The sequence below is a fragment of the Molossus molossus genome, unplaced genomic scaffold, assembly GCF_014108415.1.
Source record: "Molossus molossus isolate mMolMol1 unplaced genomic scaffold, mMolMol1.p scaffold_m16_p_19, whole genome shotgun sequence".
Taxonomy (NCBI): Eukaryota; Metazoa; Chordata; class Mammalia; order Chiroptera; family Molossidae; genus Molossus; species Molossus molossus.
In genome coordinates, this window is record NW_023425354.1 from 15,354,666 (window position 1) to 15,377,116 (window position 22,451).

General features: G+C 36.9%; 1 protein-coding gene across 2 annotated transcripts in view; it reads left to right on the plus strand.

The window, feature by feature from the left end:
* GDPD1 (glycerophosphodiester phosphodiesterase domain containing 1) overlaps positions 1-22,451 on the plus strand; it is a 47,406-nt gene that overhangs the window by 14,129 nt on the left and 10,826 nt on the right. For both annotated transcript variants that reach the window (XM_036268567.1, XM_036268568.1), the window contains exons 3-7: positions 7,165-7,300; positions 9,593-9,638; positions 16,060-16,178; positions 16,680-16,769; positions 21,160-21,293. In XM_036268567.1, coding sequence (XP_036124460.1) covers positions 7,165-7,300; positions 9,593-9,638; positions 16,060-16,178; positions 16,680-16,769; positions 21,160-21,293 — 525 coding nt within the window. The remainder of the gene's footprint in view (positions 1-7,164; positions 7,301-9,592; positions 9,639-16,059; positions 16,179-16,679; positions 16,770-21,159; positions 21,294-22,451) is intronic.

The window sequence follows — 22,451 nt, forward strand, 5'->3', positions numbered from 1 at the left end:
GATATCCTTTAGAAAAGGACACAAAGTTAACAAGTTAATTATTTACATCTTAGTAAGAATTACAGTAAGGGTCCAGGTTGGTTGGTTGGTTTCCTCTAACAGCTAGCTGATAATCGGGACACTGAAGGGGAGGGTCACATAAGGGAGGAGTCAAGCAGCAGTATGAGATTTCGGCACAAGGCAGCAAGTAGACATTGGATCTTTTGAAATGGGATGCCAATGCGGGGAAGGGTTCATTAGAAGTACATAGGTGAAGTAAGAGAAAATGGGGAAGTGGTTGGCTCCAAAGACAGATTTTTTTAACCTTTTTTTAATCTTTATTGTTGAATGTATTACAGATGTTCCTCATTTTTCCCCCATTGACCCCCTTCTCCCCCCTCCAGCCCCCCTCCCGCCTTTTCCCACACTGTTGTCTGTGTCCATTGGTTATGCATATAAGTTCTTTGGTTTATTTCTTCCCACCCCCAACCCCCTTCCCATTGAGGTTTGTCAGTCTAGCAACCAATCTGTACTCCTTAATCCCTTCACTTTTTTCACCCATTCCCCCAACCCCCCTCCCATCTGGCAACCAACTGAATATTCTCTGTATCTATGAGAATGTTTCTGTTCTGCCTATTCATTTTGTTTGTAGATTCAATTGTCGATAGCTATGTATTCATTGCCATTTTGTTTGTTCATATATTTTATCTTTTTCTTCAAAAAGACCCTTCAGCATTTCATATAATAACCGTTTGGTGGTGATGAACTCCTTTAACTTTTTCTTGTCTGGGAAAGTCTTTATATGGCCATCAATTCTAAATGACAGCTTTGCAGGATAGAGTAATCCTGGTTGTAGGTTCTTGCTTTTCATCACTCTGAATATTTCTTGCCACTCCCTTCTGGCCTGCAAAGTTTCTTTTGAGAAATCAGTTGACAGTCTTATGGGAACTCCCTTATAGGTAACTAACTGCTTTTCTCTTGCTGCTTTTAAGATTCTCTCTTTGTCTTGAACCTTTTGCATTTTGATGATGATGCGTCTTGGTGTGGGCCTCTTGGGGTTTATCTTGTTTGGGACTCTCTGTGCTTCCTGGACTTGTATGTCTGTTTCCTTCATCAAGTCAGGGAAGTTTTCTGCCATTATTGTTTCAAATAGGTTTTCGATTTCTTGCTCTCTCTCTTCTCCTTCTGGCACCCCCAAGATGCAAATGTTGGCATGCTTGAAGTTGTCCCAGAGGCTCCTTACGCTATCCTAATTTTTTTGGATTCTTTTTTCTTTTTGCTGTTCTGATTGGGTGTTTTTTGCTTCCTTATATTCCAAATCAATGGTTTGCTTCTTGGCTTTACCTATTCTACTATTGAATCTGTATAAATTATTCATTTCAGTTAGTGCCTCCTTCATTTCTGACTGGTCCTTTATTATGCTCTTGAGGCCCTCACTAAGTTCACTGAGCATCCAGTATTTTGAACTCAGCATCTGTTAGGTTGCTTATCTCCATTTAGCTTAGTTCTTTTCCTGGGGTTTTGTTCTGTTCTTTCATTTGGGACCTGTTTCTTTGTCTCCTCATTTTGGCTGCCTCCCTGTGTTTGTTTCAGTGTATTACTTAATGAGAGGTATGGGGCTATCTGAGACCAGACGCTGCTCGTTTGAAAGAATTTAGGAAAACCTGAAGCAGGATCCAAGACAGGCCAATCCTATGATTAAGCAACTGGCAACAGCTTGGGTGGGCCTGAAAGTTGGGTGGGGTGGGGCGGGGCCACAGGGAGTCACCTGGGTGGGGCTACCAGTGTGAGCCAGGTTGCTGGAGTCCCAGATATGGCAACTGTCTGCCGCCCCAGGGAAGGGCTCATCAAAGGAACAAAGGCCTCTGACAGCACGTTTGTCCCAGAGAAAGCCCCCTCTCCAGCCCTCACTCCAGTGCCAAACAGCTCAGTTCTTCCCTGGATGTCTCTAGCGCCCCTCGAGCTGCCTCCCCTCCAAGCGGAGAGGGAGAGAGTATGATAAGTCCGTGGGCCCTTTAAGGAGCTGCCTGGGGCTCCAGCCACTTCAGCCTCCCTGAGCCTCAGTTCCCGCCAGAAGTTATGGGGACTTCTCTTCCTGGCACTGGAACTGGAACCCTGAGCGGGGCACCTGGTGTGGGACGGGGACCCCTCAGTCCTCATGGAGGACCTTCCCAGCCGAGGTGTCCTCCTGATTTTTATCTACCACACGTGGGTGTGGGACCAGCCCGTCCCCTCCGCCCCTCCTACCAGTCTCGATGCAGCTGCTTCTTTAATTCCGTAGTTGTAGGACTTCCATTCAGCTTGACTTCAGGTGGTTTTGAATGATGGTTGTTCTGTAGTTTAGTTGTAACTTTGATGTGGTTGTGGGAGGACGCGATACCGCGATTACCTACGCCACCATCTTAACCAGAAGTCTCATTTTTTCTTTTTTAACCAATGAATTACCATATGTTTTTGAGAAGCATTAAGAAACTTACTTGTTAAAACTTGGCTCTTTTATTGTTATATAATATTTTAATATATGTGTTTTAGGTTTAAGTATAAAACAAAAGATACATTCACCCCATTTAGGAGATTCCCTGGCAAAATAAGAATCATGAGTTCTTATATATTTAAAGGGATGTTCAGTTTTTCTTAGATCAAATTCCTGCTATAATTCATTCTGTTGTTGGTGGATGAATTGGTGTCCAAATGTTATCTTTTAGATGAAATATATTCATAATATAAGCATTCTAATTTTTTCATAATAAAATTTTATATAGACATACCTCATTTTATTGTTTTTGCTTTATTGCACTTCACAGATGTTGCTGTTTTTTACAAATTGATGGTTTGTGGCAACCTGCATTGAGCAAGTCTGCATTGGCTCCATTTTTCCATCACTTTGTGTCTCTATATCACATTTTTTTAATTTTTGCAATATTTCAAACATTTTTATGATTACTGTGTTTCTTTGTTGTTGTTGTTAATTTTCACCTGAGGATATTTTTTCATTGATTTTTAGTTAAAGTGGAAGGGAGAAAGGAAAAGAGGGAGAAAGAGAAACATTGATGTGAGAGAGAGACATGAATAGGTTGCCTTCCGCACCACCCTGACCAGAATAAGGATCGAACCTGCAACCCAAGCAGGTGCCTTTGACCGGGAATTGAACCTGAGACCCTTTGGTCCTCAGGCCAACTCTCTAATCAGTGAGCCAAACCAGCCATGGCTATTATTATATTTCTTTTTTTTCCCCTTTATTTATTTGAGAGAGAGAGGAAGGATAGGAGAGAGCGAGAAGCATTGATGAGAGAGAACATCAATTGGCCACCTCCTGCATGCCCCACACTGGGGATTGGGCCCATAACCTGGGCATGTGCTCTGGCCGTGAATCGAACTGGCGACCTCTTGGTTCATGGGTCAACGCTCAACCACTGAGCCATACCAGCCGGGTATTATTATATTTCTTAAGATGATCTCTAATCAGTGATCTTTGATGTGACTATTGCAATTGTTTTTAGGATGCCATAAACTGCACTCATGTAAGAGTGAACTTAATTGATAAATGTTATGTGTGTTCTGACTGCTCCACTGATGTCCCCCCATCTCTCTCCCTCTCCTTGGGCCTCCCTATTCCCAGAGATACAACAATATTGAAATTAGGCCGACTGATAACCTTACATTAGCCTCTAGGTGTTTAAGCAAAAGGAAGAGTTATACGCTGCTCACTTTAAATCAAAAGCTAGTAATGATTAAGCTTGGTGAGGAAGGCATTTTGAAAGTAGAGATAGCTGAAGGCTATTCCTCTTGCTCTGAGCTACTACCCAAGTTGTAAATGCAAAGGAAACATTCTTGACAGAAATTAATAGTTCTACTCCAATGAACACATGAGAGGTAAGAAAGCAAAACAACCTTATTGCTGATATGGAAAAAGTTTTAGTGGTCTAGATAGAAGATCAAACTAGCCACAACATTCTCTTAAACCTAAGCCTAAACCAGAGCAAAGCCCCAACTCTCTTCACGTAAGGCTGAGAGAAGTGAGGAAGCTGCAGAAGAAAAGTCTGAAGCTAGCAGAGGTTGGCTCATGAGATTTGAGGAAATAAGCCATCTCTATAGCATCAAAGTGCAAGGTGAAGCAGCGAGTTATTCAGAAGATCTGACTAAGATAATGAAGGTGGCTACTTAAGCAGATTTTAGATGAAATAGCTTTATATTGAAAGAAGATGTTATCTAGGACTTTTGTAGAGAGGAAAGTCAGTGCTTGGCTTCAAAGGTTCAAAGGACAGGCGGTCTCTCTTGTTGGGGGCTAATGCAGCTGTGACTTTAAATAGAAGCCAGTGCTCACTTACCATCTGAAAATCCTAGGGCCCTAAAGAATTATGATAAATCTACTCTGTTTGTGCTCTAACAATGGAACAACAAATATGGATGATAGCACATCTGTTTACAGCATGATTTACTGAATGTTTTGTACCCACTATTGAGACTTACTGCTCAGAAGAAGAAAAAAAAGATTCCTTTTGCCCTGGCCAGTTTGGCACAGCGGTTAGAGCATCGGCCCGTGGACCAGAGAGTCCTGGGTTCAGTTCCCGCTAAGGGCACATACCTCTGTTGCAGTTTGTCCCCAGCTCCTTTTGGGGTCTTGTGGGTGGCAACCAGTTGATGTGTCTCTCTCACATCGATGTTTCCCCCTCTCTCTTCCTCCCTGTCTCCCTCCCGCTCTGTCTGAAGATAAATGCAAAAATGTCCTCGGGTGAGAATAAAAAATAAAAAAAAGATTCCTTTTAAAAAATTATCGCTCACTCAGCTGGTGTGGCTCAGTGGTTGAGCATCGACCAATGCACCAGGAGGTCACCAGTTAGATTCTTGGTCAGGGCACATGCCCAGGTTGTGGGCCCAATCCCCAGTGGGGGGCAGGCAGGAGGCGGCCAGTTGATGTTCTCTCTCATTGATGTTTCCATCTCTCTCTCTCCCTCTCCCTTCCTCTCTCTCTAAAATCAATAAAGAAAAAAAAAATAATAATAAAACATTGCTCATGGACAGTGTACCTGGTCACCCAAGAGCTCTGATGGAGATACGTACACTGAGTTTAATGTTTTCATGCTTGCTAGCATGACATCCATTCTGCAGCTCATGGATCAAGGCGTAATTTCAATTTTCAAGCCTTATTATTTAAGAAATATATTCTGTAAAGCTATAGCTGCCTTAGGTAGTGATTCCTCTGATGGATCTGGACAAAGTAAATGGAAAACCTTATGGAAAAGATTCACTATTCTAGATGTTCAAACATTTGCAATTCATGGGAAGAGATCAGAATATCAGCATCAACAAGAGTTTAGAAGATATTGATTCTAACCCTCATGGATGACTTTGAGGGGTGCAAGACTTCAGTGGAGGAAGTATCTGCAGATGTATTGGAAATAGAAAGGGAACTAGAATTAGAAGTGCAGCTTGAAGACATGACTGAATTGCTGCGATCTCATGATAAAACTTTATTATATGAGGAGTTGTTTCTAATGGATGAGCACAAAGAAAGTGGTATCTTGAGATGGGATCTAATAAAGTCTAAAGTGAAAAGAAAGAAGAATTAAAATAATGCTAATGTGGCATTTTGGTTAAATTTTTTATCTTAATGTTTTCAAATGTTCCTTATAATAGTATTCTGAAATGCATAAAGTTTAATGTGAGATGGAATCTACTCCTGAAGAAGATACTGTTAGGATAGTTGAAATGACAACAAAGGATTTAGACTATTACATAAACTTAGTTAATAAAGCAGTGACAAGTTTGAGAGGATTGATTCAAATTTTGAAAGACTTTCTACTGTGGATAAAATGCTATGAAACAGCATCACATAATACAGAGGAATCATGAAAGGAAGAGGCAACCGATGTGGCAAACTTCATTGTCTTATTTTAAGAAGTTACCACTGACTCACTGAAGGTTCAGGTGATGGTTAACATCTTTAAAAGTATTTTTAAATTAAGGCATTTACATTGTTTTTCAGACATCTTTGCACACGTCTTTGAAGTGAATTCCTTGACAATCAAAGCTTAAATCAGTCACTTGCATTACAAGAAAAAAATGTCAGGGCTTACACTATACTGTACCTTTGTAATAAGTTTTTTTTTAATCCTCACCCAAGGATATTTTTCTATTGATTTTCAGCTAGAGTGGGAGAGAGGGAGGAGGTGGGGAGAGAGAAATGTCGATGTGAGAGAGACACACCAATTGGCTGGAGATCAAACTACAACCAGGGTACATGCCCTTGACTGGGATTGAACCCAGGACTCTGGTCCGTTGGCCGTCGCTCTAACCACTGAACCAACTGGCCAGGGCTATAATAAGTTTTGAAATCAGAAAGTGTGAGTCTTCTACTTTGTTCTTCTTTTTCAAGATTCTTTTGACAATTTGGGGTTCCTTGAGGTTCCATAAAAGTGTTAGGGTGGATTTTTATATTTTTGCAAAAAACATTATTGGGATTTTGATAGGCATTGCATTGACTCTGTATATCAGTGTAGTATTTGCATTTAACACTGTTAAGTATTACAATTCATGAACATGGGTGTCTTTCCATTATGTATCTCTAATTTCAGCAATGTTTTGTAGTTTTCATTGTACAAGTCTTTCACCTCCTTGATTAAGTTAATTTCTAAGTTTTTTATTCTTTTGATTCTATTGTAAATGGCATTGTTTTATTATTTTCTTTCTAATTTGGAACCCCCTGCTCCTTTTTTTTCTCTTGCTTAATTGCTCTGGCTAGAATTTCTAATCCTATGTTGAATTAAAGTGGCAAGAGCTGTCATCTTTTTCTTGTTTTTCACTCTTTTCATTTTATGGATGTGGAAATGTAGGCCCAGAGGGGGCATATACTTGTCCAATGATATACAGCAAGTTTGAAGCAAAGCAGGTACTGACACCCAGATCTCTTAACTTCTTGTCCAATGTTCTTTTCATTATATTAGGTTGACAGAAATTAGGGTAGCTGGTTATGGAAAGGAAGCAACATGATTCTATTATTCTACGTTCCCTTAAAGTACTTTCACATCAGTTAATCATAATAGATGACAATGTTGAGAAATTTTAGTATTATGGGATTTTTTTTTTTTTGCTGTTTGATTTATAATTCCAAATTTTAAATCTGATGTGTATAACCTCAATGTTTATTTAAGTTTCAGAATGTCATTATTCTTTGTATTTCTTCAGTGCAGTGACCATTGGAACTGATATGCTGGAGTTGGACTGCCACATCACAAAAGATGAGCAAGTTGTTGTGTCACATGATGAGAATCTAAAGAGATCCACTGGGGTCAATGCAAACATCTCAGATCTCAAGTACTGCGTGAGTATAAAAATGCGTGATAAACTAATACCTGGTGCATATTGGGGCCTGTAAGATTTTTAAAAACAGTGAATGCCAGATAGTGCTTCAATGAAAAAAAAAATAGTGTTTAAATAATGAATGTCAAAGGAAATTTTCAAAAAACTATTCTGAGTTTCATTGATGATGTACTCACTATATACATATATAGAGACTCATTTTTGTAAGTATTTTAACAAAATTACCAAAGTCCTCAAATGTAAAACTACTAGGATTCAACTTGCTTGAAGTATTCTATAATTTATTTGACTTGGATTAAATATATAAATTAGTTATAGGAAAGTACCTTTAAAGATCTGAATTTAGTAGTTTATATGCACATTATAGTAAATGAAAGAAAGAAAACTTATGTTAACAGGATATATCTTATATATACACCCTGTATGTATTTTATATAGTTGTGATCCTGCTGTATATTATATATATTGTATTTTTTAACATTTTGGCGTGATACACATTTTCTGAGCTTTTTCGTTTTAATAGACTTGTTTTTAGAATAGTTATAGGTTTACAGCAAAATTAAGCAAGAAAGTGCAGAGAAGTCTCACATAACTTCTGACCTCACATGGGCACGGTCTCCCCCCACTGTCAACATCCTGCACCAGGGTGGTGCATGTGTTACAACTGACGAAGCTACACTAACACATTATCACTCCCCTAAGTCCATAGTTTATATTAGGGTTCACTCTTAGTGCTGTACATTTCATCGGTTTTAACATATATATAATGACATATATCCATGTATGTTAGTGTCATACAGAATAGTTTTATTGCCCTAAAAATCCTCTGTGTTTCAACTATTCATCTTTCCTGTCCCCTTAAGCCCTGACAACTACTGATCTTTTTACTGTCTCCATAGTTTTTCCTTTTCCAGAATGTCATATAGTTAGACTTGTACAGTATTTAGGTTTTTTTCAGATTCCATGCTCATTTTCCAAATACTCTTCAAATGACTACAGTTATTCCATTGAGTGAATATGTAGTTATTTTAAATTATTCCTCTATTGTGGGTCTTTTGAATTAGTTCTTAGTTTTTACCATTATAGAGAACACTGCACTGAACATCTTTATGCATAAATATGAAAACTTTATATTTATGCATAAAAAAAAGTTTTCTGTATATTATGTGCTGATATGATGTTATTTAAGAGATATAAATATATTTATAAAGATGTATAAAGATTTATGTTTATTAAAATATTTATTTAAAGATAATCTCTATATTTAAAATTATTTTCCTTAGTAAACTCCCAGCAGGGAAATTATTGGGTAAAAGATTAGGAATATTATAGTGACTTAATATATATTGGAAGTTACTGTTGCCAACTTGCTTTTTTTTAAAAAATATTTTTTCTTGATTTTTAGAGAGAGAGGGAGAGGGAGAGAGAAACATTGATGTGAGAATGAAACATCAATCAGCTCCCCCCTACTGGGTACTGAGCCCACAACTCAGGCATGTGCCTTGACTGGGAATCCAACTAATAACCTTTAAATACACAGGGCGATGCTCAACCAACTAAGCCACACTGATCAGGGCACCAGCTTGATTTTAAAAGTGTTTTAAGCCCGGCCGATGTGGCTCAGTGATTGAGCGTTGACACATGCACCAAGAGGTTGCCAGTTTGATTCCTGGTCAGGGCACATGCCCAGGTTGTGAGCCAAATCCCCAGTGGGGGACATGTAGGAGGCAGCTAATTGATGTTCTCTCTCATCGATGCTTCTATCTCTTTCTCGCTCTTCCTTCCTCTCTCTCTAAAATCAATAAAGAAAAAAAATAAAGTAAAATAAATATGTTTTAAACGAGTTCTAAAATGTGATATTAGAAGAATATTCCTTTTTCTGTACCCTTACCATTATTGAGCATTATAATTATACCAAACACTTCCTAATTTGCTAGATTAAATTTAATTAGCATTTATTTATTTGTGAGTTTAAAGATATTTCCATATGATTTTTAGTCATTTTCTTTTTTACTTTCCTTAAACTATTCTTGATGTTTATCTACTGAGATCTTTGTATATTTATTATTGAGAAAAGGTCCATATCAAATTAGTACAGATTTCTTGTAGGTTGTGAAAATAAGTAATGATGTGGTTAATTTGCTGTTGGGGATGTTCTGCTGAAGGCTACCCTACATAAGTAGTTTTTTGTTCTTTTACTTTTTGAAGAAGCAAATCTTTGTATCTTAAAGTAAGACATTAAAATACTTTTGATTTTTTGAGAGCTAACTTTTTTCAATCATATCTTTTAAAGGAACTCCCACCTTACCTTGGCAAACTGGATGTCACATTTCAAAGAGGTAATGTTTCCATTTGCAGCTTAAATATTTACATTACAGTGTATTCATTTATGCTGAGAATTTTATATATAGGTTTGATCTCTTGTCATAGTAAGTTACAGCTAAAAGTACTGCCCTCAAAACATTCTCTCAGGTTTACAAATCTGAAATCTTGACCCTGAGATGATGAAGTCCAGAGATTTAATAGATTCATTCTATTAAATGTATATACAGTTAATTTAAGCCAGAATACTTATGACAAGAAACCCACATATTATTAGGGATACTTTGTTCCGCTAAAGCTTCCAATTCTAGAATATTACTATAAGTTATAGTAATCATAAGTTACTAAATGAATAAATGACAAGAAATTGAAGGGACCCCTTTCAGATCCTTACTAATTGTCTCACATTTGATTCTATGTCATTTAGGTGCTCCATATTTTAAATTTTAAAGAGAATTCTGTTACTCGTATAAACCATTCATTTCCTAGTCATTTTTACTTTTTAATTACCAGCATAGCAGTTTTCTTTCTTTTGAGGGAAGATTTCTTACAAAGAAACATGTCCCTTGGCCCCAGTTTGTTAGTTATGTTAGAATGGAACATGTTAGAATGGAAAATACACCGGCTTGAGATACAGGTTGCTGAGCAGGTACAGGCTCCCTCACTATCACAATTTGCCTCATGTTTTGAATGATTCAAAAGTAAGTCAGTAAAACTATAAGATGCTACATGTTGTGGTCTATGATATAGCTGGCATATAGTTAAAACTTTGGTTCAGTGTCAAGGATCTAGTAATACTAATTTTTTTTTAAGTTTTTTTTTTTTTTTTTTTCCTTTATTGATTTTAGAGAGAGAGGAAGGGAAAGGGAGAGAGAGATAGAAACATCGATGAGAGAGAACATCAATTGGCCGCCTCCTGCATGCCCTCCACTGGGGATCGGGCCACAACCTGGGCATGTATCCTGATGCAAATCGAACCGGCAACCTCTTGGTGCATGGATCAAGCTCAACCAATGAGCTACACCAGCAGGGCTACTGATACTAATTTTCAAAAAGAACTGTTAACTGTTCTGTGAACTAGATTTAAAGTTGGCCAGTAAAATTTCTCTTTGATTGGGATATTTTATTTATTTATTTATTTTTTATCCTCACCCGAGGATATTTTTCCATTCTTTGTACAGATAGAGTGGGAGGGAGAGAGAGAGAGAGAGAAACATCGACGTGAAGGGACACATCGACTGGCTGCCACCCGCACGACCAACCAGGGCCGGGGACAAACTGCAACCGAAGTACGTGCCCTTAGCGGAAACCGAACCGGGTCTCTCCGGACCGCAGGCCGACGCTCTAACCGCTGAGCCAAACTGGCCAGGGCTGATTGGGACATTTTAGAAAGGCAAAAAAAAATTTAAAAATTGTTTAAATTAGTTATCTGTAAGTGATATTTAGATCTGATGTTTGTTGATTTTTCCTTCCAGGTAAGTATCATTAAGCTGTGTTGGTTTGAGGAACAGTTTTTTGTTTTGTTTTTATCCTCACCTGAGGACATTTTTTTTTGATATTTTGTTCAGATAGAGTGGGAGGGGGAGAGAGAGAGAGAAACATCGACGTGAAAGGGACACATCGAGTGGTTGTCACCCACACGACCCAACCAGGGCTGGGGACAAACTGCAACCGAGGTACATGCCCTTAGCAGGAACCGAACCCGGGTCTCTCCAGACCGCAGGCCAATGCTCTAACCGTTGAGCCAAACTGGCCAGGGCAAAGTTTTTGTTTGTTTGTTTTTTGGTACATGCCCCTAGCGGGAACTGAACCTGGGACTCTCTGGCCCGCAGGCCAACATTCTAACCGCTGAGCCAAACTGGCCAGGGTTTATTTTTGTAATTAATAGAATTATACTTGCCAAGCTTTTTGTAATAGTTGTGTCAATTGTGGACTTGTGAAGGTTAAGAAAATTTCATAAGTGAAGTTTTTCCTGTTTTTCCCTTGGTAGAGTAAAGTCAAAGCCTCACAAAAAATAAGATATTTTGAGGAGAAAAATGTTTTAATTTTTTTCTGGTTTTTATACCTCCCTCAGAAAGTCATAAAACTTTTGAATGTGAAGAGACCTTTGAAACCATCTGTCTCTTCCTGTTATAGATAAGAAAACAGACCTAAAGATAAATTAAGGTCATATAACCAGTAAATGACAAAGCTAGGACTTGAACCTAGGCCTCCTCTTCACCAGGCCAGTATTCAGCTGCACCATATGCCGCTTCACCTGGCGTCCCTTCCAGTTCCTGTTAGCTAATAGCAATGCCATATACTCTCAACTTTTAGACAAGTATAAAAAAGAATTAACTTTAATTCATATTGCATTCAACTCATAATTAACTTAAGTTTACTGTATTTGAAACAGTAAACAGACTAATATGTAGTACTGTATAAACTTGACTCAGATTAGGCAAAAAGATTTTCAGGTTTTTTTTTTATCCTGTTCCTGTGCTCAAAACTCTTGCTTACTTTTCTTTAAATACTAGAGAGAGAGACAGAGAGAGACTCTCAACTCTCAGAGAAATAAACAGATCAGGCAAGGTCTTGCTTTCTTTGTGTTTACAACTTCACTGGAGAAGAATTCTTTTGAAGGTGCTTTCATGTGCCACAGGTTATATTAAAAAGAAGGAATATAAAATAAATAAATAAAATAAAAAGAAGGAATATAAAATATATTACTCGAAGGGTTTATTATTTACCCTCCTTACTTGAAAGTAGTCTTTTCATGGAAAATAATAATTTAGGTAATCGAGAGTTGACTGTAATGATCAGTTTTAAACTTCTAGCATGCTAGAGGCCACTTCACTCAACACATCCTATGACATTCTTGCTTAGCATTCTTTTTTTTTTTTTAATTAAAAAATATTTCAGATATAGTTGACATTCAATATTATATTAGTTTCTAGCATTTTTTTTCCTTTATTTTTTTCTCTTTTTAGTTCTGGCATTCTTATTTGTTATTTTTCTCTTTTCCATTTTTTTAGTATTTTCAACCTGGTTATTCTGTCCCAAACAATGCTGGGGACAAACTTCTTTCTCCAACTCTTTTTGTTTTTTAAACATTCTATGCTGGCTAAGGCATTCAATTTAAATATCTTCGCATCACTTTATCACTTTTTTTTTTTTAGCACACTTTAATTTTCTTGTTTCCCCCACTATTTGATGCAATAGTATTTTGGGGTAATGTGTCATTTTGTTGTTCCAAAGTTAGTTTTGTCTGTTTGATCTTTCTCTAAGTTGAACTTTGCATGTATCTTACTTGGATGTGGATATCTATTGCCCATAGCAGTTCTTTTGACTACTAAATCGATTTTTCCAGATTTAACAAGCTAAAATTTTTTTTACTTAACTAAATAGCACTGTCTAAAGAGAACTTTCTTTAGTGATATCAGTGTGATTTTTTGTTTGTTTGTTTGTTTGTTTGGCACTGTTCAGTACGATCACCAATAGCCACATGTAACTATTGAGCACTTGAAATGTGGCTAGTGCACCCGAAGAACTGAATTTTTAATTTAATTTTATTTTAATTTAAATAACCTTATGCATCAACTGACTGCCTTGTTGAACTATGCAGAACTAGAACATCATGTTCAGACTTTTTAGGTTTTAAGTAACAGAAACCAGTTTACACTAGCTTAAGGGATAAAAAAGAAATTAATTTTATCATTAACTGCCTGGGATGATGGTGGATCTGATATTAAACATTATTGGGTCCAGGATTACAAAAATGACTCTTTGCTTCATTTAATGTTTCTGCTTCTCTTGGGTCTTATCCTCTTCTGCTGTAGATGGATTTTGTCCACATGGCAGGGAACTTGATCACTGACAACTATAAATTCACACCTTGCCTGCACCGTGACCCCAGGGGAAAAAGACGGTCTCCCCTATGAACTTCAAGGGAAAAATTCTAGAGAAAGACACTGATTGGTCCAATGTGGGTTCATGTGTCCATCTTGAAATATTTGCTGTGGACAAAGTGATAAGCTATTATGATTGGCCAGATCTATGTCATATGCCTATCTCTGAGAGTGAATGGGGAGTTCATCCTATTTTGAAAGCCCAGTGTATTAACATCATTAATTTTGTAGTTCAATTTTGTAGTCAATGGTTAACTCTTTTAGTTTGAGTGCTAGAAATCCATCTCAAGATAACTCAAGGAAAAAAATTTTTAAAGAACTTATTTGTTCTCATAACTAAGAAATCTAGAGGTTATATGCCTTCAGACATGACTGATTCCAGTTGCTCAAACAATAATTGGTCTCTCTCTTCATTTCTTTGTTCCACTTTCATTTGTTAGCTTTGTTCTTAGGTGTACCTTGTCCACATAAAGATGGACCTCCGACAGCATCAAAAGTACATAACCTGCCTGGCTGGTGATGCTCGCTCAGTGGTTAGAGCATCGGCCCTCACACTGAAGGGTCTTGGGTTATATTCCCAGTCAAGGGCACGTACCTGGGTTGCAGATTTGATCCCCTGCTGTGGTGGGGACACATGGGGGAGGCAACCAATTGATGTCTCTCTCTCACATCATTGATGTTTCTCTCTCTCCCTCCCTCTCTCTCCCCCCTCCCTCGCTCTCCCTCCCTCCTTTCCACTCTCTCTAAAAATCAATGGAAAAAATATCCTTGAGTGAGGATTAACAAAAAAAAAAAAGTATATGATCCATCCAGCTAAGGATTTCAAGAGACCTTTCCTAGTGTACATATGGTTATGCTTACAGGTTATGTACTCTCTCTGTGGCCATGGAGACAGAGCCAGTGGGATTGATAGTGCCATTAGAATGACCCTGAGCCCCATCTGAATTACAAGGAGTAAGAAAAGCATAATAGGAATAGTATACAAAACAGTAACAGATTTTCTTCTTCTTTTTTTTATTCATATGAGCCTTTATTATAATTAATGTTCTGACATGGATTTAATTACTTTTTCGATATGCTTCTTTGTTTTGATTTGCTGTGCATTAAAGATGAAAGGATCTTTCACCATTTGGTTATTCACAGATTAGAAGTTTCAGATGGAAGGGGAAATTTTTATAATAGTTATAAAGTATATATAGTATATTATATAAATGATTAGAGGCAAAGGGACTAGGGAAAGAATAAAGAAATAACCCTCAGGAAATATAAAGAACGATCAAAATTCTCTTCTAATATTTTATATTTTCCTGACTCAATTTTCTTTGGATTGAGTTGCACTGATAAAATTCTTCAACACATCACTGAGTCAGCCTGTATTTCTCTTGCCTGAACATACTTTTCTCAATCTCTGAAAAATTCAATGATAATATCAGAGCAAAACGTTAGAAACAATCTCAGTATCCACTCACTAGTAGGGTATAGGGAAGAAAAAAATCATTTTCCTTAAACCCTTCTATATTCTCAGCTGGGACTCTATAACGAAAGAAAGATTAATACAAGAAAAACAAGAAGAAGTGTATTAATATGTATGTCTCATGGGAGAAACTCAGGGATGGCCAGAACCTGAGTTTATATAGCATCTTAACAAAAAAATAAAATAAAATTTCAGAGAAGTGACAAGACAAAGGAAAAGGACTTTGAATTTCTGGGGTGGCAAATTGTGGGAAGGTAAATATGTGGGAGAATAATGGAAGATAAAGGCTAGTTAGGAGTTTGTTATGTAGAGTCCTCTGGTGCTGATAAGGGTCTATGGTCGTTGGTGATTAATTATTGTACAAATTTAAGTTGTGTTTTAAGGTAAATCGGGGGAGGGCAGAGAGCCTTTTTTATATCCACTTCTCCATTGCCTTCAGTTCAAAATAACCCTTATGCCAAAGTGGCATACTTTGAGTGGCAAACACTGCTACTTTTCAAGGGGAATGGTTAAATTATAATTACTAAATTGATGTATGGCTACTCAACGAAATATTTTGAAAACTTTTAAAGTAATATTTATAGAATAAGATCAGTGGATTATATCAACATCAGTGTCATGGTTATAATATAATATTATAGTTTTGCAAGGTTACCGTTGGGGAAGGAATCTGGTAAAGGGTGCACAGATCTCTGTGTATTATGTCCTACAACTGCATGTAAATCCACAGTTATCCCAAAAAGTTTAATGAAAAAAATTGTAAATCATAATTATAAATATTGTGTATCAACATGCAATATTTATTTTTTACTTATGTAAAGAGATCAGGGTAAAATCTGTAGGTACCCTATAACCCTATTAAATTATGCAGAGGGGGAAAAAAGAGGAGAGAAAGTACACCAAATGGTCATAATGGTTATATTTAAATTGTTGCATTTTAGATTATTTTTCTTTTCTTTTTTTATACTTTTCATCATTTTGTAATATCCTATTATAACTACTACTTTATCTCTTTTAATCATCAAAAAAAGTAAAAATTATCTTTTAAAAATACGTTTAAAAATCTTGCTTTCTCAGCATGCCAATGTGAAGGAAAAGATAACCGAATTCCATTACTAAAGGAAGTTTTTGAGGCCTTTCCTAACACTCCCATTAACATCGATATCAAAGTCAACAACAGCGTGCTGATTAAGAAGGTACTTAAGGCATTGCCTCCTCTGAGTATGTTGCATCCGATTTCACAAACTAATAAGGCTAGGTGGTTGCATAGACTGATAATGTTTAAAGAAACATGATGCTCTGGGGATCAGGATTGTTTTAAATAATACCCTGGTAGAAGAGATCACTTGACTGTTGGAAAGCCTGTTTTCAGACGTCATGTCTCAGTCATGGATAAAAGTAGCTCCTGTGAGCCAGTAGTTCTAGCATTTATATTAACTTCTAGCTTAACTCGTTTAGTTTGTAGTTAGTGTATGTCAAATTACTAAATAATTGTATTTTATTAGATAAATCATATAATGGTAAAATGTAAGTAATTTCTTGTATTTCATAAACTAATCTGAATTTATACATCAGTTTTTCCAAAAATTTTTACTATTCACTAGCAGATAGTCAGTTATAACCTATTTTTCAAATGAAATAATGTAAGTGGATTTACAAATAGGCACATGCATTAAAATTTGAATTTTCACTTGTAGGTTTCAGAGTTGGTGAAGCAGTACAGACGAGAACATATAACAGTATGGGGTAATGCCAGTTATGAAATTGTAAGAAAATGCTACAAAGAGGTAATTCTTCAAAAATGATACAGAATGATCTTTGTTGTTATTATATATCTATAAATGGTAAGTTATTTTGGTAATATTTTTTTAATTACCTTATTTCATTGACTTTATATGAAGACCAATGGTACTGGGTGAAAGCAACCAACCAGAAGTTTCCTAATAGAGATAATGGATTTATAGATAATTGATTTCATAGAGAATAAAGTTCAGTGTAATTGGACTGGTTTACAGGATTGTTTTCACATGCTAATTAATATTAGCTGTTTACCAATATTATGTATCTTATAAAACAAAATATTATTCCTACTTTAATGTCTGTTATTTGTAAGGTAATTGAATTTTTATGTAATTTCAAATTAAGGAAAGTATTTAGACCTTCACCTCTATAGCTCAACCTTTTCTCTACCTCCCAATAGAATCAATCGAATTAAGCCAGGATCATGATTATCAGATAGTATATATAACTAGGGTCATCTAACCACTAAACAATTTTCTGATTGGAGAAACTATCTGTAAAAATTAGTTTAGATATATTTTGAAATGGTATGCTAAGCGTCTGTAAGCAAGTTTAGATATATAGTCAGCTAGGAGAATTTGAAATTCAAAATGTTAAAAATCTTCAGCATTGAAGACTCTCTTTCAGAATACAGTGATAATGCAGATAAAATGTGACAGAAGTAGTGATTCCAAAATACAAAGAATTCCTTTTGGCAGACCTTTCTTCCTAGCAAACAAAGCGAAATCACAGATCCAAGATCAGCAGCATTACAATTAAAAGTACAGTTGAGACCCTCAGTAAAGCAAGTTTTATTTATGTGCAGCAGGCTCTGTGAAGTTCCCAAGATAGTTTGTGTACAGAAGGAGAAAACAGAATAATCACCGGGCTAAGTGGCTTCAGATCCCTAAGAATTTAGTACTAAGACTTTTCTGTAGTTAATCATTGTCTGATGGTATTTGCATGTGTCATGAAAAGGGAGATAATATACTGGAGACTTCATGACCTGTCGATCTTTTTACATCATGCATATGTTTTTCAAATAAACAATAGCAAATGCTGGGGAATGTAAAATGTTAGTAATAATTAACCACGCTCTTAATTATTTGGGTAGTTTCTTACAAAACTAAATGTATACTTACCATGTTAACGAGCAGTCTCACTCTGTTAACCAGTTATCTCAGAAAAATGAAAACTTACATACACAAAAGCCTGTATGTGAATGTTTTGGGCAGCTTTATTCATAATGCCAAAATTCTGGAAATGACCCAAATGTCCTTCAGTGAGTAAGTGGCTGAACAAATTGACACATCCATACATACTATTCAGCAATAAAAGGGAATGAATCATTGATGCAACCTGGATGGTCCTCGAAGTCATTCTGCTTAGTGGCAAACACTAACATTGAAAGGTCGTATATACCATATGATTCCATTTATATAACATTCTCAAAATTATAGACAGAAAAAGCAGATTAGTGGCTGCCAGGGGACAGGGACTGGGACTGGGACTGGGACAGAGAGAGGATGCAAATACTAAGAGACAGCACGAGGAATGAAACAATTCTGTATCTTGACTATGGTGGTAGTTACACAAATGTATACATAGGTTAAAATTGCATTGAACTATACATATACACAGATGAATGCAGGTTTGAAAAATGGTGAAAACGGAATGAGGTCTATAGCCTAGTTAACAGTTATGTACAGGTGTCAATTCCTGGTTTTGACACATCCGGTCACATCACATGTCACCATTTGGGGCAGCTGGGTTAAGGATATACAGGACTCTACTGCTTTTACAACTTCCTGTGAAGCTATAATTATTTCCAAATAAAAAGTTCACATTTGGCCCAGAATCACAGAACTTTTCCTTTGGTTCACATATCTTTCTAAAAGCCTCTGGCTTTCTGTCATTTTATTTATTTATTTTATTTTGTTGTTGGTTTTTTTGTTTGTATGTTTTCAGCTGTAGAATTTTAGAATTTTTTTTATTATTGAAAGTATTACAGATGTCCCCCTTTTTCCCCATTAACCCTCTCCTCCCCCCTTCTGCCCCCTCTCATTTTAGAATTTAAAAACTCCCAAACTTTCAACAGTGATTTTTAAACATCAAATGAGAATATTTCAGGATCTGTCATTCATATTATGAACATGTTGTATAATTAAGTCATGCATCTTTTATAATTCTTTTTTTTTTTTGGTGGTATGTCCCCCTAGCGGGAACCGAACCCAGGATTCTCTGGTCCACAGGCCGACGCTCAACCACTGAGCCAAACTGGCCAGGGCTCTTTTATAATTCTTAAAGTGTAATTTATAAGAATTTTACATTGATCCTTAAATTCCAAGATGCTAGAAACTAAAGATATAAAAATAAAAGAAAGTGGGCTTCACACGGGTGATGGAAAAACGTGGTACTATTCTCACTTAATGACTTTTTATTCATTTATACTTAATGCAGTGGTTCTTAACCTTCTCTGTGTGTTGGAATTACCTGAACAGTTACAAAAACTACTGAAACCCATCCCAGATTTTCTCATTTAAATGACATGGGGTGTGGCAAGTTGTTATGCCAGTGACATGCCAGTCACACCCACCCTCTCCCATCAGCAGCCTTGCATGACTCTCCAGACCTACCAGTTACTGGTTTTAGTTCTCTGGTTCCATAGTTGCATATGTTTTGAGAGTTAGCCCCTAACCCTATTTTCCCCTTAAGCTCTTATTATTCTTAGGGTGTGAATTTGCACAAATCAAGGTTTCTCGGGGACATGTATATTGTGTTGCAGCTGACACACTTGTATATAAATATGCTGAAAATACTACAAAGCACCATGTAAACATGGAGGGGGAAAAAAATCCTGAAACTTATTTACTCTATTTTTTTTTCTTTAAATCCTTACCCGAGGATATTCTTCCATTTATCTTCAGATAGAGTGGGAGGGAAAGAGAAAGAGAAAGAGACATCAAAGTGAGAGACACATCGATTGGTTGCCTCCCGCATGACCTGACCAGAGCCAGGGACCAAACCGTAACTGAGGTATGTGCCCTTGACCGGAATTGAACCCAAGACTCTTTGGTCTGCAGGCCGATACTCTAACCACTGAGCAAAACAAGCAGGGCTATTTATTTTTTTAAAAAATAAAGAAGCAAGTAATTTAGAGCTAATATTTAAAATAAATTACTTTTTTGCATAATATTTTTCAATACATTTCTTTTATACATAAAATTCAAATTTATCATAATTTTTATTTCAGAGACAAATATAGGAGAGGCCAGAGAGAGGGGAGTATGGGGAATGGTTTAAAGGGTATAGAGTTTTTCCCTGGCCAGTTTGGCTCAGTGGTTAGAGTGTCAGCCTGCAGACCAGAGAGTCCCAGGTTCGGTTCCCACTAAGGGCACGTACCTCGGTTGCAGTTTGTCCCCGGTCCCTGTTGGGGTCACATGGGTGGCAACCACTCTATGTGAGACACATCGATGTGTCTCTCTCTTTCTCTCTCTCTTCCCCCCTCTGTCCCTCCCACTCTGTCTGAAGATAAATGCAAAAATGTCTTCAGGTAAGGATAAAAAAAATAAAGGGTATAGAGTTTCAATTTGTAAGATGAAAAGGGTTCACATATGCATGATGCTGGTATTGTAAGGGCTTGGGGATCCTGAACCTATTTTTCAATAGAAACTTCAAATAGTGGTTAGATTCTTGGACTAGCTTACAAAATCCTATTTATATTTGATTTATAGTATAACTGAAAAATGACATATTTGCTACAGTATTAATATATATCTAAATATAGCTATAGTTATAACTATTTCATATTTTCATTTCTTTATCTTGCTCCATTAGATTTGGTATGTTTAATCTCTAGTGATAAGCACTGTCACCAGCAGACAGAAGTGGTGTTTCTTTTTTTTTTTTAATCCTCACTCGAGGACCTTTTTCCAATTTTTGTTCAGATAGAGTGGGAGGGGGAGAGAGAGAGAGAGAGAGAAACATCGATGTGAAAGGAACACCTCGAGTGGTTGCCACCCACACAACCAACCAGGGCTGGGGACAAACTGCAACCGAGGTACGTGCCCTTAGCGGGAACCGAACCCAGGTCTCTCTGAACCGCAGGCCGACGCTCTAACCGCTGAGCCAAACTGGCCAGGGCCAGAAGTGGTGTTTCAAAGGCAGAGAACACAGAAACTTTAGTGTCATCAATTAACACTATAGGGTTCCAAGATAGGTACTAACCTATTTGTCAAAGACTAGCCATTTCTAAGTGTGGTGTGTTTGGATATTGACAATTCAGGGAGTACTTTTAATAGATGTCAAGATACAGTCTTAGGAAATTTTGAGGGTTGTAAAATAATCTTTATTTGAGCCATTGTAAAGTAACATATAAAATATCGCGTGTGTCTTTAGAATTCAGATATTCCCATCCTCTTCAGTCTACAACGTGTTCTGCTCATTCTTGGCCTGTTCTTCACTGGTCTCCTGCCCTTTGTGCCCATTCGAGAACAGTTTTTTGAAATCCCGATGCCTTCTATCATATTGAAGTAAGTGGTTACCTGTTTTTATCCATTATAGGAGGTCCAAAAAGAAGCTCATTTTTGTCAGTATTAATGATAAAGAATAGATTGCTGTAGTTATTTTCATGTTTGATTAGCTGACCTGTATTAACAATGCTTTTTGACATAATTAAGACACATTCTCCAAAATGAATAATAAAGGATTATAAGTATTTAATCTGGACCCATCTCACATAACAATGAATTTCTGTGCCTATGCATTTAGAAGTCAGGTAAAAAGAATCGAACTTAATTGGTGAAGTTTAATAATTCTCTTATTCTAACTTCTTTTTTTGTTTTGTTTTTTTAATTGTTTAATCCTCACTTGAGGATATTTTTTCAAATATCTTCAGATAGAGTTGGGGTTGGGGAGAAACATCAGTGTGAGAGAGACACATGGATTGGCTGCCTCCTACATGACCCTGACCAGGGCCAGGGATGAACCGCAACTGAGGTATGTGCCCTTGGCCGGAATCGAAACTGCGACTCTTTGGTCCACGAGCCGAACTGGCCAAGGCCTCTTATTCTAAATTCTAGTAGCAATTGCCCTCCAACTTCTCTTCTTCTTCCTACTTCATTGACAGCTATACAAAGCTGAAACTCCATCAAATTTCAAATTCACCCACTAGTATTAATATATTTAGGAAGAAAAACAACTGCCACCACAACAACCCCCAAAACCTCTGGACATAGAAAGAAAAGGATAGAATTCGTTTATATAAGATATTTCTATGTATGCATAAGTTCTCTACAGGGTACAAAACCTTGCTTTTCACACACTAATTTACTACAAAGAAAAAAATATATAAAACACTTATATTGCCTGGCAAATAATAAGCACTCAATAAACAATAGCTTTTATTATTAAATTATCTTTATCACTATTATTAAAGAAAGATAGCTTCCCCCGGCTAGTGTGGCTCAGTGCACCAAGAGGTCGCCAGTTCAATTCCTGGTCAGGGCACATGCCCAGATTGTGGGGGGCATGCAAGAGGTGGCCAATAGATGTTCTCTCTCATAGATGTTTCTGTCTCTCCTTGTCCCTTCCTCTCTCTCTAAAATCAATTAAAAACAATTTTTTTTCTCTAAAAAGAAAGCTTCATTTCATGATCCTGCATCCTCAGAATGTGATTTCTAGCTATAAAT